Source organism: Heteronotia binoei, chromosome 21 (genome assembly GCF_032191835.1).
Source record: "Heteronotia binoei isolate CCM8104 ecotype False Entrance Well chromosome 21, APGP_CSIRO_Hbin_v1, whole genome shotgun sequence".
Classification (NCBI taxonomy): Eukaryota; Metazoa; Chordata; class Lepidosauria; order Squamata; family Gekkonidae; genus Heteronotia; species Heteronotia binoei.
Window position 1 is genome coordinate 97,769,757 of NC_083243.1, and position 12,307 is coordinate 97,782,063.

Here is a 12,307-nt window from a genome sequence, read left to right on the forward strand (position 1 = left end):
AGAAAGGGGAGGTTTCCAAGTGCCGGATGTAAAATTGTACCACGATGCAGTGTGTTTGGTGTGGATTAAGGAATGGATGACATTATTAAATAAGAAATTGTTGGTTTTAGAACGCCATGGAAATATTTTTGGTTGGCATGCATATATGTATTATGGGAAAAATAAGATGGATGGTTTTTTCTCACATCATTATATAAGAAGGAATCTGTTAAGTACCTGGTTAAAATATAAAAAATATGGTGATGAGAGAAAACCGCTATGGATTGTGCCAACAGAACCAGTTTGGTGTAGTGGTTAAGTGTGCGGACTCTTATCTGGGAGAACCGGGTTTGATTCCCCACTCCTCCACTTTCAGCTGCTGGAATGGCCTTGGGTCAGCCATAGCTCTGACAGAGGTTGTCCTTGAAAGGACAGCTTCTGGGAGAGCTCTCTCAGCCCCACCCACCTCACAGGGTGTCTGTTGTGGGGGAGGGAGGTAAAGAGTCTCCGAAGTAAAAGAGACTCCGAAGAGTCTCAGAGCAGCTCACAATCTCCTTTACCTTCCTCCCCCACAACAGACACCCTGTGAGGTGGGTGGGGCTGGAGAGGGCTCTCACAGCAGCTGCCCTTTCAAGGACAACCTCTGCCAGAGCTATGGCCGGACCCAAGGCCATGCTAGCAGGTGCAAGTGGAGGAGTGGGGGATCAAACCCGGTTCTCCCAGATAAGAGTCCGCACACTTAACCATTACACTAAACTGGCTCTCCTTATAGTGAAAGGATAAGAATGAAGATGGGACATATAGGGTTTGACTTTTCTTATACTCATTTCTTTTTTTTCTTTTTTACTGTTATAAGATTCTTGGTTTGATAAAATTATCTTGTATTTTTTACCAATTTAAGTAAACACCGGCGGGGGTCATGAAAAGGGGGGAGAGGAGGGGGGAAAAGTAATGTATTGTTATTAACTTGTATTGATTATTTTATTCTTTTAAGAATATTATATCAATATATTGCAAATTAATAAAATTGTTTTATACATGAACACAATTTTTATATTTTATTAAAGCTACAATTTAATTTCTACAATCCTCTGGATGTTTAAGAAAGGCCGTTCATCACTGGTGAACCATGTGCTTCCCTCATATGGTACCGGTATTTTAGTTCAATGGGCCTTTTTTCATATCAGCACCAATAAAATAACCAACACTAGTGTTATTCTTTCTATTATTACCAGGGCTTTTTTTGAGCAGGAATGCACAGCAGTGCAGCTCCGGCTGGCTTGACATCAGAGGGTGTGGCTTAATATGCCAATGAATTCCTGCTGGGCTTTTTACAAAAAGCCCTGTGTGAAACAATGGTGATGTCAGGGTGTGTGGCCTAATATGCAAATAAGTTCAAGCTGGGCTTGTTCTACAAAAAAAGCCCTGATTATTACAACTGACTTAATTTAAAATAGCTATTTCTTAACTGACTGTTACAGGTCTCATTCTCAAAATAAAGCAATTAACTGAGACATACCAAGGACTTGTTTATGAGATCATAACTATGTTTAGCAAACACTTGTGAAAAATGAAGAAGTGGATGAACTGTTCAGCAAGTTTCATTATAAGATGAAAGCAGCACAAAGTTCTTCCAAAACAAAGAGCCATTCTGATGCTTTAAAAGTTTCCCTGCATCTTTGAGTGGATAAAGCACACATGGTGTGACTTGGCCAGTTCCTTGACAATGGGCTTGCCTCCAAAGGAAGAAAGAAACAAGACTTCTCAACAGGTCTGCCTTAATCCAATTGTGGCTCTTTTCTCTATGCCTACTTTCAAAGCCCCCTTGTCCCACAGGAGGGCTTTGGATGATGGTCAAGATCAAAACACAATGCTGAGGACTGAATCCTCACTTTCCAGGCTACCGAGCCACCACCAGCCCCTCTAAGTTAACCCTCAGCTGAGAGACCAAGGGACCAAATCTTCAGCCCTAATGGGTGTTAATCAAGATGTCAGCTCTGCAAGGTCGGACACTTGTAAGCTGAGTTCCACAAGCAATTACTTGGTAGCTATAGCCAAAATAGGCCAAGGTACTGCATTTGTACTGAGGCCCCAAATTCCAAATAACACCACAAGAATATGATTAATAAGGTTTGTTAACTTACTTTAAAGAGTCTTGGGAATACATCAGTGGGCTGGCCTCGTACAACAAATAAGCGGGAGTTGAGTTTTCTTAAACTGTTGTCCAAGTCTTCCAGGGACTGGAGCAAGAACCTATGGAGAAAAAAGAAATGCAATCAACAGCAGTTGGATATGGCACTTTTCATTCATATCCATAGAGCACTGATAGGCTCCCTTCAAAAATATATACAGAAGAATTTATTAGAGATTCTCACAGCACCATGTATTTCCGTACTATATTATCATTTCTGTTGGAGTTTTCTGTTGAAGATGGAACATTCTGATGTACACATTTTGCAGCCCCACTGGATCTACTATATTTCTGAATAAATGTGCACAGAACTGTAGTATTAAGTTTTTTCCTATTTCCTATACTACAATTTGTAGGAAATATTCAAAATGGTATCATGGTGTACTGCAAAGGTAACTAAAATTATTTAAGCTACTGGTACAGAAATTGACAAGTATCAGCTACCACAAACAAGCTCAAGCACCAGCCCAACAAACTAATGAAACACATAATTTGTTTTTTAAAAGATTTATTCTGTGTTTCTTTCAATGTGATATCTTATAAAACTCTACAAACCAGTACCAAAGACAGGGGCAGTCACACTATTACATGGTGGGAAAATGCAACCTAACAGGGGAAAAGAACCCAAACCTTTACATTCTTGAAGGCCAGGTAAACACGACAGATAAAATACGGACAAAACCAACACTGATCTGAGGTCAAAACTAGTACTTCATACTGTAGCTAGAAAGAAATGTTCCACTTGATCCACTATTTTTATTTCGACAAAAGTCTTATTTATCTATAAAATTCATCTGCTTATCAGGATTACTACTTAGACTGAAGTTATCTGCAAATGTGATCAATTTTCTATTAGCTTTGGGTCATGCCGTAGTGCAACACAGCTGGATTTAGAGATAAAAAACAAAACAAACGCTCATCTGACAGATTCTAAACTATGCCAGAAAGAGCTTTATATTGCATTCACTATGCATGGCCATCCAAACACTAACATGAAAAGCAGTTTCAATAGGTCACATTTGTGAATATGTGACAGTCCATGTGTTTTCAGTGAAACTTGGTCACAATTGACAATGCTTTTAAAAGTTCATAATAATAATAATAATAATAAAAAAAACATTTTTATATCCTGCCCTCCCCGCCGAAGCAGGCTCAGGGCGGCTAACAACGTATTCATATAATTATACAAAGGTTTAAAATCACATTAGTCTTCAAAACATTCCAATTTAAAACAAATACAAATAGATTTTAGGTGTTAATTCTGTTCATAAAAATAATGGTGATAGAAGTCACCTAACATCAGTCGCTCAGCCGGCAAAGGCCATCCTGAAAAGGGTGGTTTTGCAGGCCCTGTGGAACTGGTCCAGGCTCCGCAGGGCTCGCACTTCTTCCGGGAGCTGGTTCCATAGGTGTGGAGCTGCGATAGAGAAGGCCTGTGTGCGAGTGTTTTGTAGTTTTGCCTCCTTTGGTCCGGGGATAGCCAGCTGGTTCTTCCCTGCTGACCTCAGTGCTCTATGGGGAAAGACGGTCCCTCAGGTAGGCAGGTCCTCGGCCATATAGGGCTTTAAAGGTAATAACCAGCACTTTGTAACAAACCCGGTAAGTAACTGGCAGCCAGTGCAGTCTGCGTAGCCCCTACTGTATGTGCTCCCACTTCGGGAGCCCCAATAACAGCCTAGCCGCCGCGTTCTGCACCAGCTGCAACCTCCGGGTTCGGCACAGAGGCAGCCCCATGTAGAGGGCATTACAGTAATCCAATCTTGAGGTGACCATTGCATGAAATGACTCATCCTCTGAACTACACCCCTCTACCATCCTGAAGCCTTAATGTGTACATGTACTCAATTCATGCACTTCTTCACCTTCTGACTAGGTTTTGGTCTCTCCCTCGCACACACATACTGAGTCAACAAGTTTAGTACAGCCATCTCATTATCGTACCAGCTTTTTGTGCACACTGAGTTCTGATGTCAGCTAGCAATCACATTTTTTATTGGATGCTGAGATTGTTCTTTTACACAGCCATACAGGAATGGGTAAATTAGGGCAAATGGAAAATCACAGTGCATCACACATTCTGAGCTCTCTCTCTCTCTTTTGTTTTCACAATACAATTTTGCTGAACTGCATTTCACCTGAGGTTTCATGGACTCATGCAATTAAAGCAAGTAAGATATGCACACTTCTTTGCTGTCATTCCTCTTCCATTTGAAAACTGCTCTAAAAATTCTCAATTATTCATTCATGGGATAATTTAAGTTATATCCCTTTTCTTTATTTCTCACTACACCCCCTCATCCTTAATCCATGTGACCTACCTTAACTTTACTCTCGGTCTCTAAACCATCTCATAGAGAGGGTTCAAACATCTGTTCTTATCCTTCAATATATCTTTCCCAACAATCCATAATGGGAGGGGGGGGGGAAATGATGCTTTTTTTTTTTTTGCAAAGGGGAGCAAAGTCCAGATAGCTGTGCTTAATCAGGAGAGTGGCTACTTCACCTGCACAGGCTAAGGCAGGGGTGTCAAACATAAGGTCTGGAGGTCGAATGAGGCCCTCAGAGGGCTCCTATCAGGCCCCCAAGCAACTGGCTGTCATCTTCTTCCGCTTCCTCCTATATAACAACTTGCTTTGCAAGGCTTGCTCAATCACACAGGAGCTACAGAGCAAAACCTTTATTTTCTCCATTGGCTGAGGCTTCTCTCTTGGGGAGGAAGGGGGGAAGGCAGAGCTTGTTTTTCCAGGCTCTCTCAATCGCACAGCAGAGCTCTGAGCCAATCCTCTCTCCCTTCTCCCTACTGGACCCCTGAGAAAGGAAGGAAAGATCCAAAGCTTCCTTTGCCCAGTTCCCTGGATTCCATGGGAGAGATACAAAGAAAGCACCTTTAATGCCAACAAACGCTAACATTTTAAGCAAAAATACTGTGTTTGTCTGTATCCTTTATAAAGTTCATAACTCTGTTACCCAGGCCTCGGATTCAGCAGGAGCTCACAGGAGTGCAGTTCCTGAACCTTTCTGAGAGTTCCACCTCCTCCTCCCCACCTTGTCCATTGAATAGTAGTGCAGCTGCATAACAATTCCTGGATGAGCTCCGCCACCTATTTTTCTACAAAATGACCCCTGCTGTTACCTAATCTTAAATAGGTATACACATGACATGGCCCAACATGGCCCGGCCCAACCTGACATGGCCCGGCCCAACAAGGTCTCATTTATATCAGATCCGGCCCTCATAACAAATGAGTTCAACACCCCCGGGCTAAAGGGTTACATTTATTAGCTCTGTCTTTAAAATGGAAGCCTCATTTGTGCATAAATGTGATGATGGTGAAATGTCATTTATAATCAAAGGCTTCAGTCAAAGTTGTGACATTATACAAATAATGCAGCTTGCATGTTCAAATTCTACTCATAAAGAGCAATTTCTGTATGCTAATTGTTAGAGCATTCTTTCATAGTTGTATTAAAGAAAAAAAGGCAAACAATTCATTCCATATTTTCTTCTTCAAGAAGTCATAAAAGTTTGACCCCAAAGATGTCTGTATGCATGAAGGACTGAAACCTTCACAATACATTTTTGCTGAGCTGCATTTCACCTAAGGTTTCATACTTTGACATTAAAGCAACAAGAGAAATATTACCACCAAGAAACCCAATACAACTAACATTCTCTTCTGCTGGTTTTGCGAAGTCTTAGAACATTATACAAAGCAGAGAACCAGTGTGGTGTACTGGTAAAGAGCAACGGACTCTAATCTGGAGAACTGGGTTTGATTCTGCACTCCTCCACATGGAGCCAGATGGGTGACCTTGGGTCAGTCATAGCACTTTCAGAGCTCTCTCAACCCCAAAAATAAGTCTAGCTCACCACACAGTGGTGCATAACATTAAAAAGAGCTAGAACTTCAGGTTGCTAGGCGATCTTAGGAATTCCTAGCTACATTAACCACAATGCCATACATTAATTAATTAAACAAAGTGGGAAACAAGTGTCCACAGAGTAACCAGGTGCCAGCACGTGATAAACAATATTATGCAAGAGATAAAGAATGAAAGATGAAGATATTGGATTTATATCCTGCCCTCCACTCTGAAGAGTCTCAGAGCGGCTCACAATCTCCTTTACCTTCCTCCCTCACAACAGACACCATGTGAGGTGGGTGGGGCTGAGAGGGCTCTCACAGCAGCTGCCCTTTCAAGGACAACCTCTGCCAGAGCTATGGCTAACCCAAGGCCATTCCAGCAGGTGCAAGTGGAGACGTGGGGAATCAAACCTGGTTCTCCCAGATAAGAGTCTTCCCACTTAACCACTACACCAAACTGGCTCTCAAACTGGCTGAAAGAATTTAGGAATCTGCTATCACTGAGAAAACAGAACTGATTGTATGCACCACAGGCTTTCAGAAGCAAAGTCAATCAGATCTACCTAAACCAAGGATCCCCAACCCCTTTCAGGCTGCAAGTACCTTGGAATTTTGACAATGTGGTGGATGCAGCTACAAAATGGCTACTGTAGGAGGTTGAGCCAGCCACAAAATGCCTGCCACAGCTTACCTTTACTCAGACAGTGAAGATCTTTGTAGTGTGGCAACAACTGCTGCCAAATAAATGTTCTTAAAAATATGCACAGCCAAATAAATCTCCAATCAGAAGCTTTGATGGGTAAAAACCTACCCTACTCTCTATATACACTTGGTGGGTGCCAAGAAAGGTGTCATTGGGCACCATGGCATCTATGGGTGCCACCCTGAGGACCTCTTACCTAAACTAAACCTTCAGCAATCATCAAGAACTGTAATATCTTCTACAGAACATACATTTTAAAACAAAATCACCAAATCCCCAAGAAATTAGTCAAGTATAATTGACACTTTCTAGTCTCTAGTAAATCCTTAGCCATTTAACTTTTAGATTTACTAAATTATATCTAAGGGCACAGAGAGTAATCCTCTAGTTTAAATACAGAATAATTCAAGACCAACAACAACCATGATTACTGAGCATGATATAACAGGGCTTTCCCAGTTTTTATATGTAGAGACCAAGTTAAATATATAGTAGAACAGAAATATCACCAACTAGGAAAGGTGCCAGCTCTACTCTGTTAATTGTGTAATTTCAATAGCCATGCAAACTGTCAGCAACAATATTATTCTTTTGCACAGCCTTCTAGCATGCTTAGTTCTTCCAACTCTTTTTCAAAGACTGCAAAAATTCTCAAACAAGAAAAGCTCTTCAAATACTGTATTGTACAATTCAGTCACAGCGAGCCATAAACTCTATCAAATCCAACCATCAAATCGCATTGTAATCCTATGGCGTGAGAAAGCCCAGTGAATCCAACTGTACTTACTTTTAAATAAGCATTCACTGGATCAAAAATGTTAGTCAAATATGTGGGTTATAATCTTAATAACCTTAATTGTAAAACAGAGAGTAAAACTATACAAAGCAACTCAACAAAACAGCTACTCATGTCTTCCCAAATAAAGTATCTAATTGTAATGTCACCTTGCTACTGAATGTCATGACAGGTTACTAGCCTCTGTTCCATGACTGCTTGAACATGGCTCCAAATGCTTTTCGATGCAGTCACCAACAATGCACGAAGACCAAAGTGAGTGCAAAGTGGCAAGATAGGGAGGTCAGCAGGAATGATGAGGACTGGCAGCAGGAGTAAGAGGCACTCTTCTGATGCTGAGACCACACTCCTCTTCTGAATTCTAGAGATATGGGGGGGGGGGGGGACATGTGTTGTGTCGTTCATCCATTAATTGATTTCCATGACTGTAGAACTGTCCCTTTGCAGCATTAGATCCACTGACGTGTATGGAGAAAAAAGGGTGTGCAAACCATGTGAACTAGTGAGGAAAGGAGGCACAATCATGCATAACTTTACCAGACACAAAATTTTAAAGCAACTGAACAGGAGCCTTGCATCCCATACTCTAATAAAGTTAGCACCACAAAAGTGGTGATACCATCTGCACAATTCTTATTTAACAGACATTTCAAACAAATGCAGAGTCGTTCTCTTTTTTCTGCAAATTAGAAAGCCAACATTTTCTGCATAAATCTGTTTGACTTTTCCATTTAATACAATCCATTTGACTTTTCCATTTAATGGGTGGTGCATCTAAGAAGTGACACATTCAGTCCCTTGTTATTTAACTCAACCCACAGCTTTCCCCAGAATGAATCATCCCTTGTTGGCTAGTGTCCAGAGCACCCAGACTAAGGAAATTCTCGATTATCTAAAAAGAGCCTGCCATAGTCAAACTGGCTGCTGATTTTAGACTTATTCTTCAACTGTCAAGACCCCTCAATATGGCATTGCACCGACTCTGCCCCATAGTAAAACTTGTATCCACTTAAAAGTGTAATATTACATCGATTGCCTTCAGGGGTCAGAGCTGACTGCGCGCCCAAAGGCAGCCTATGTTCCTAAGTGCCGGTGGATGTTTGCTCTATTGTTTCAGAAGAGCTGGTCTTAAAGATGCAACTGAAGTAAAACTTTGTTCAGCTACCCATCTGCAATCTTTCACGTAGCCTTGGAAACGCTAGTTAGCGCGGTTACAATTGGGGTGCTGGGCACTGAGACAACTCGTCATGCGCTATGAGCCCTCTCGCATTCGTCTCCTGACAACTGCGGTCAGGGAAAGTCCGAGCCCCCGAGGAGCTGCTTCTTCTCACGGTCGCGGTGAGGCCTATCCTATCCCGACACACGCCTGCCTGTAGGCCCGCCGATGCCCCCACTCACCGCCAGCGGTTGATGCCCACAGCTGAGGAGGCCGCGAACCAGGGATCCAGGATGTAGATGCAGCGCACGGAGCCGCCCTCCCGGACGGCCGCCTGCAGCGCAGGGTTATCGTGGAGCCTCAGGCCCCGTCGGAACCAGTGCACTGAGCAGCTACCGCCTCCGCCGCTATCGGAAGGCCGCACCGGGGCTTCCAAACCTTGAAGAGAAGCCATCACTAATCCCAAAGAGACAACAACCGCCTCACTCTGCCGAGCGCCGCTCAGCCGCCCAACCCGCCAACACCACACCGGCCCTCCCCTCGCTCAGGCGGGCGCGGCTCCACCCCCCAAAGCCCTATTGGCTGCCGTCGTTGCATAATTCGAAGACCCAGTGGAGGCAGACCGGCACGTTCTTAATGCTTGTATTGGAGTGGGAAAGGCCGAGATCGCGCGATCGGTGGGCGGAGCTGTTATACCCAAGGAACGCTCGTAAGGCACGTTATTTCCGCGAGCTGTTTGGATAGCTGGGTTTAGCTAGCCGTATCCCCGGTTATTATGCAATTGCTGATTAACTTTCTTATTAAGCTACCTGTGGGCTATGTTCTAGGGCATCCCTTGCCCTACCAAAGAACCTTTCCTTTATATCAGAGTTTTCCATTTGCAGGGTTGTGACTGGTGCCGGCCACGGAAGCCTCACTACCGGGTCATAAGAAAAGCCAAAGCTAGTCTTGCCCCCAAGAAAGCTAGCCCCGCCCTCAGCAAAGCATGACCTCTGCTCTGCTTCCTTCTCCCCCCCCCCCTCTCTCTGTTGTGCAGAAAAAAGCTAGCCTTGAAGACTGACGCAGGCTGCAAAGCCTGCTCTCCATTTGGCTTCCTTCCTTCCCCGTCTCTGTTGTGCAGATAAAAGCTAGCCTTGAGGACTGACAAAGGCTGCAAAGCCTGCTCTCCATTTGGCTTCCTTCCTTCCCCTATCTCTCTGTTGTGCAGAAAAAGCTAGCCTTGACACAGGCTGCAAAGCCTGCACTTGGTTTGGCTTCCTTCCCCCTTCTCTGTTGTGCAGAGAAAAGCTAGCCTTGAAGACTGACACAGACTGAGCTCTGTTTGGCTTCCTTCCTTCCTCCATCTCTGTGTTGTGCAGAAAGGAGCTGGGCTGCCTTGCCTTCCTTCTCACCTACATTTTTACCAAATGACCCCCTGGGCAGAATTGTTGCTGGCTGAGGTCATCTGATGGTGATGAAGGCTTTTTTTCCTTTGCCCCCCCCCCCTTCTTTCTTTCCCTGCAAGTGACGCTCTGTCTGTATTCTTGGTGCTGGGAGGGAGGGAAGCAACTGTGGGAGGACTTCTAGTGCCCTGGCCCCACTGGTGGACATTCTGGAAGAAACATAACAGGAAAAGGTGGAGTTTTGGTTCAGTGTACCCCAGAAGTGACATCACTTGGCCCTTGACACCACAGGAAACGACATAATTCCTGTCTCCTGGCTCACCTCCAAAGTCTCCTGGCTCCACCCCCAAATTTTAGTGGGTCACGAAGGGAGAAGCGTAAAAATAACCGGGCTATGGGAAATAAAAGTTTGGGAAACCCTGCTTTATATCATTATATGTGGTTGGAACCCGTGCGGGACCATTTTATGCGGATTTAAAAAAAGAAAAACAAATAGAAAACCCTGAGGTGGGCAGCTGCCAGGGCCCATGGCTTCTGGTGCAGCCCACTTCTGCGGACTCCCTATTCATGCATCTCCTCTGATGTCTGCACTCACACCATTCTACTGCCTGCGAGAGTTTTGTCACCTGTGCTCCCAGCTGCATATGCTGCCTACATCTGCTGGAGAAAGGCATTTGGGTGGTGCACAAAGCACTGGCATTTCTAGTGGCATTCCCAGGTACACCTTCCACCCAGCACCACTGGGGAAAGACAAAAGCAGGTGGGAACATGCGGGTGGATGAGCAAGAAGGAGGACCTAGTAGTAGGCATAGGGCTCCTGGAGCACCCCAAGTGTCACCCTGCCTCCGCTGCCAGCTCCTGCCCGGTGCTACTCGCGAGTAGACAGTAGGTGTGGAGCTACTCGCAAGTAGCTCTGCGCCTGCCGGCCCAACCCCCCCTCCACTCCGCTCGCTCCACACACACACCGCTTGCCGCGAGGACACCCAGCCATACCAGCTCTGAGGTTCGTGGGTGTTTTGAAGAGACCTCTAGAGGAAGTTTCTCGCGGCAGGTGTGGGGACTGAGGGGTGGGCAGAGCTGTGCTGCCTAGGGCGTCGGAAGGGCTCGGGTCGGGCCTGCTCCGAACCCTAGAACTGGGCCTGTTTGTATTGGAACTCTCTCTCTCCTTCTGTTGCCATCTTCCTCCAGAGGGTGAAGACTTAGTCTGGTGTTTCCTCAGTGATCTTTCCTTCTTGCCCTATGTTTTACTGATCGTTTTATATAAGTGTATTTTGGCTTTGCTTTAAGTGTTCTAATGATGTGCTTATGTTTTGTTTTAATGCTTTTTACAGTGAGTGGCTGTGATCACACACACACACTAAATAATGCATTTTCAATCCACTATCAGTTCACTTTCCAACTGGATTTTGCCAGTTCACACAGTAAAATCCAGTTGGAAAGTGGATTGAAAGTGCATTATTTAGTGAGTGTGATCACCGCCTGTATTTAACATATTTTTAAAATGTTAGCTGACATGGTGGCCCTGATCAAGGCAGAAAGGTGCACCATAAGTTTTGTAAATAAATAAAAGAAAACCCCCACCACCTGTTGAAAGTTCTGAGAGATGTTGCCATGCTGCGTAAGACCAATGGAATCTGTGACTGTGCATAAGCATCTTGTGAGCAAGAGTGAAAGTGGCCTTTTTAAAAACACTTGTACTGTGTCTCTCAAGGACTCTCAAAGCAGAAGATGGGAGGTATCACTTTCTTAGTGGTACTCCATGTCACACTATCCCTGGTTTGCTTTCACCCGCTTATGAAGCTAGCCAAATAATTGCAATGCATTGTCAAGCAGGCTTAAACTAGGTGATTCTGTCTTAATCCATCATGCATGTATGCAGTCCTTTTAAAAAAGCTAGCTATTCTTGTGCCCCCATAACATTTTATAACGATCAGCGCCTTAGGTGGAGAGTGGATGGTGAAAAACAGGTTGCTTATCTGTAACTGATGATCTTCGAGTGGTCATCTGTGCAGTCATACACATGGGCTTTCCTCTGGAATCGAACCCAACCTTGGAGAATTCAAAGCTAGCCTAAGCGTTAATTTTGGCACGCATTCCCTCTCGATCTGGGGAGCAGGCATCCACTGCGAATGCCTGGAGCAAGGGGGAGGCGCTCCACCCACCCAGTTTCTTCTAGCCGCTGTATATAGATATTTGTTAGCAGAGAGAAGAATAACCAGCAGCGGAGAAGGCTG

The 12,307-nt window shown here is 44.4% G+C and overlaps 1 protein-coding gene across 1 annotated transcript in view; it reads right to left on the minus strand.

The window, feature by feature from the left end:
• Positions 1 to 9,169, minus strand: part of CRY2 (cryptochrome circadian regulator 2) — a 65,134-nt gene extending 55,965 nt beyond the window's left edge. The window contains exons 1-2 of the mRNA XM_060261803.1: positions 8,934 to 9,169; positions 2,124 to 2,232 (exon numbers count right to left, since the gene is read on the minus strand). Of these exons, the coding sequence (XP_060117786.1) occupies positions 2,124 to 2,232; positions 8,934 to 9,145 (321 nt within the window). The 5' untranslated portion in view covers positions 9,146 to 9,169. The remainder of the gene's footprint in view (positions 1 to 2,123; positions 2,233 to 8,933) is intronic.
• Between the last annotated feature and the right edge of the window lie 3,138 nt (positions 9,170 to 12,307).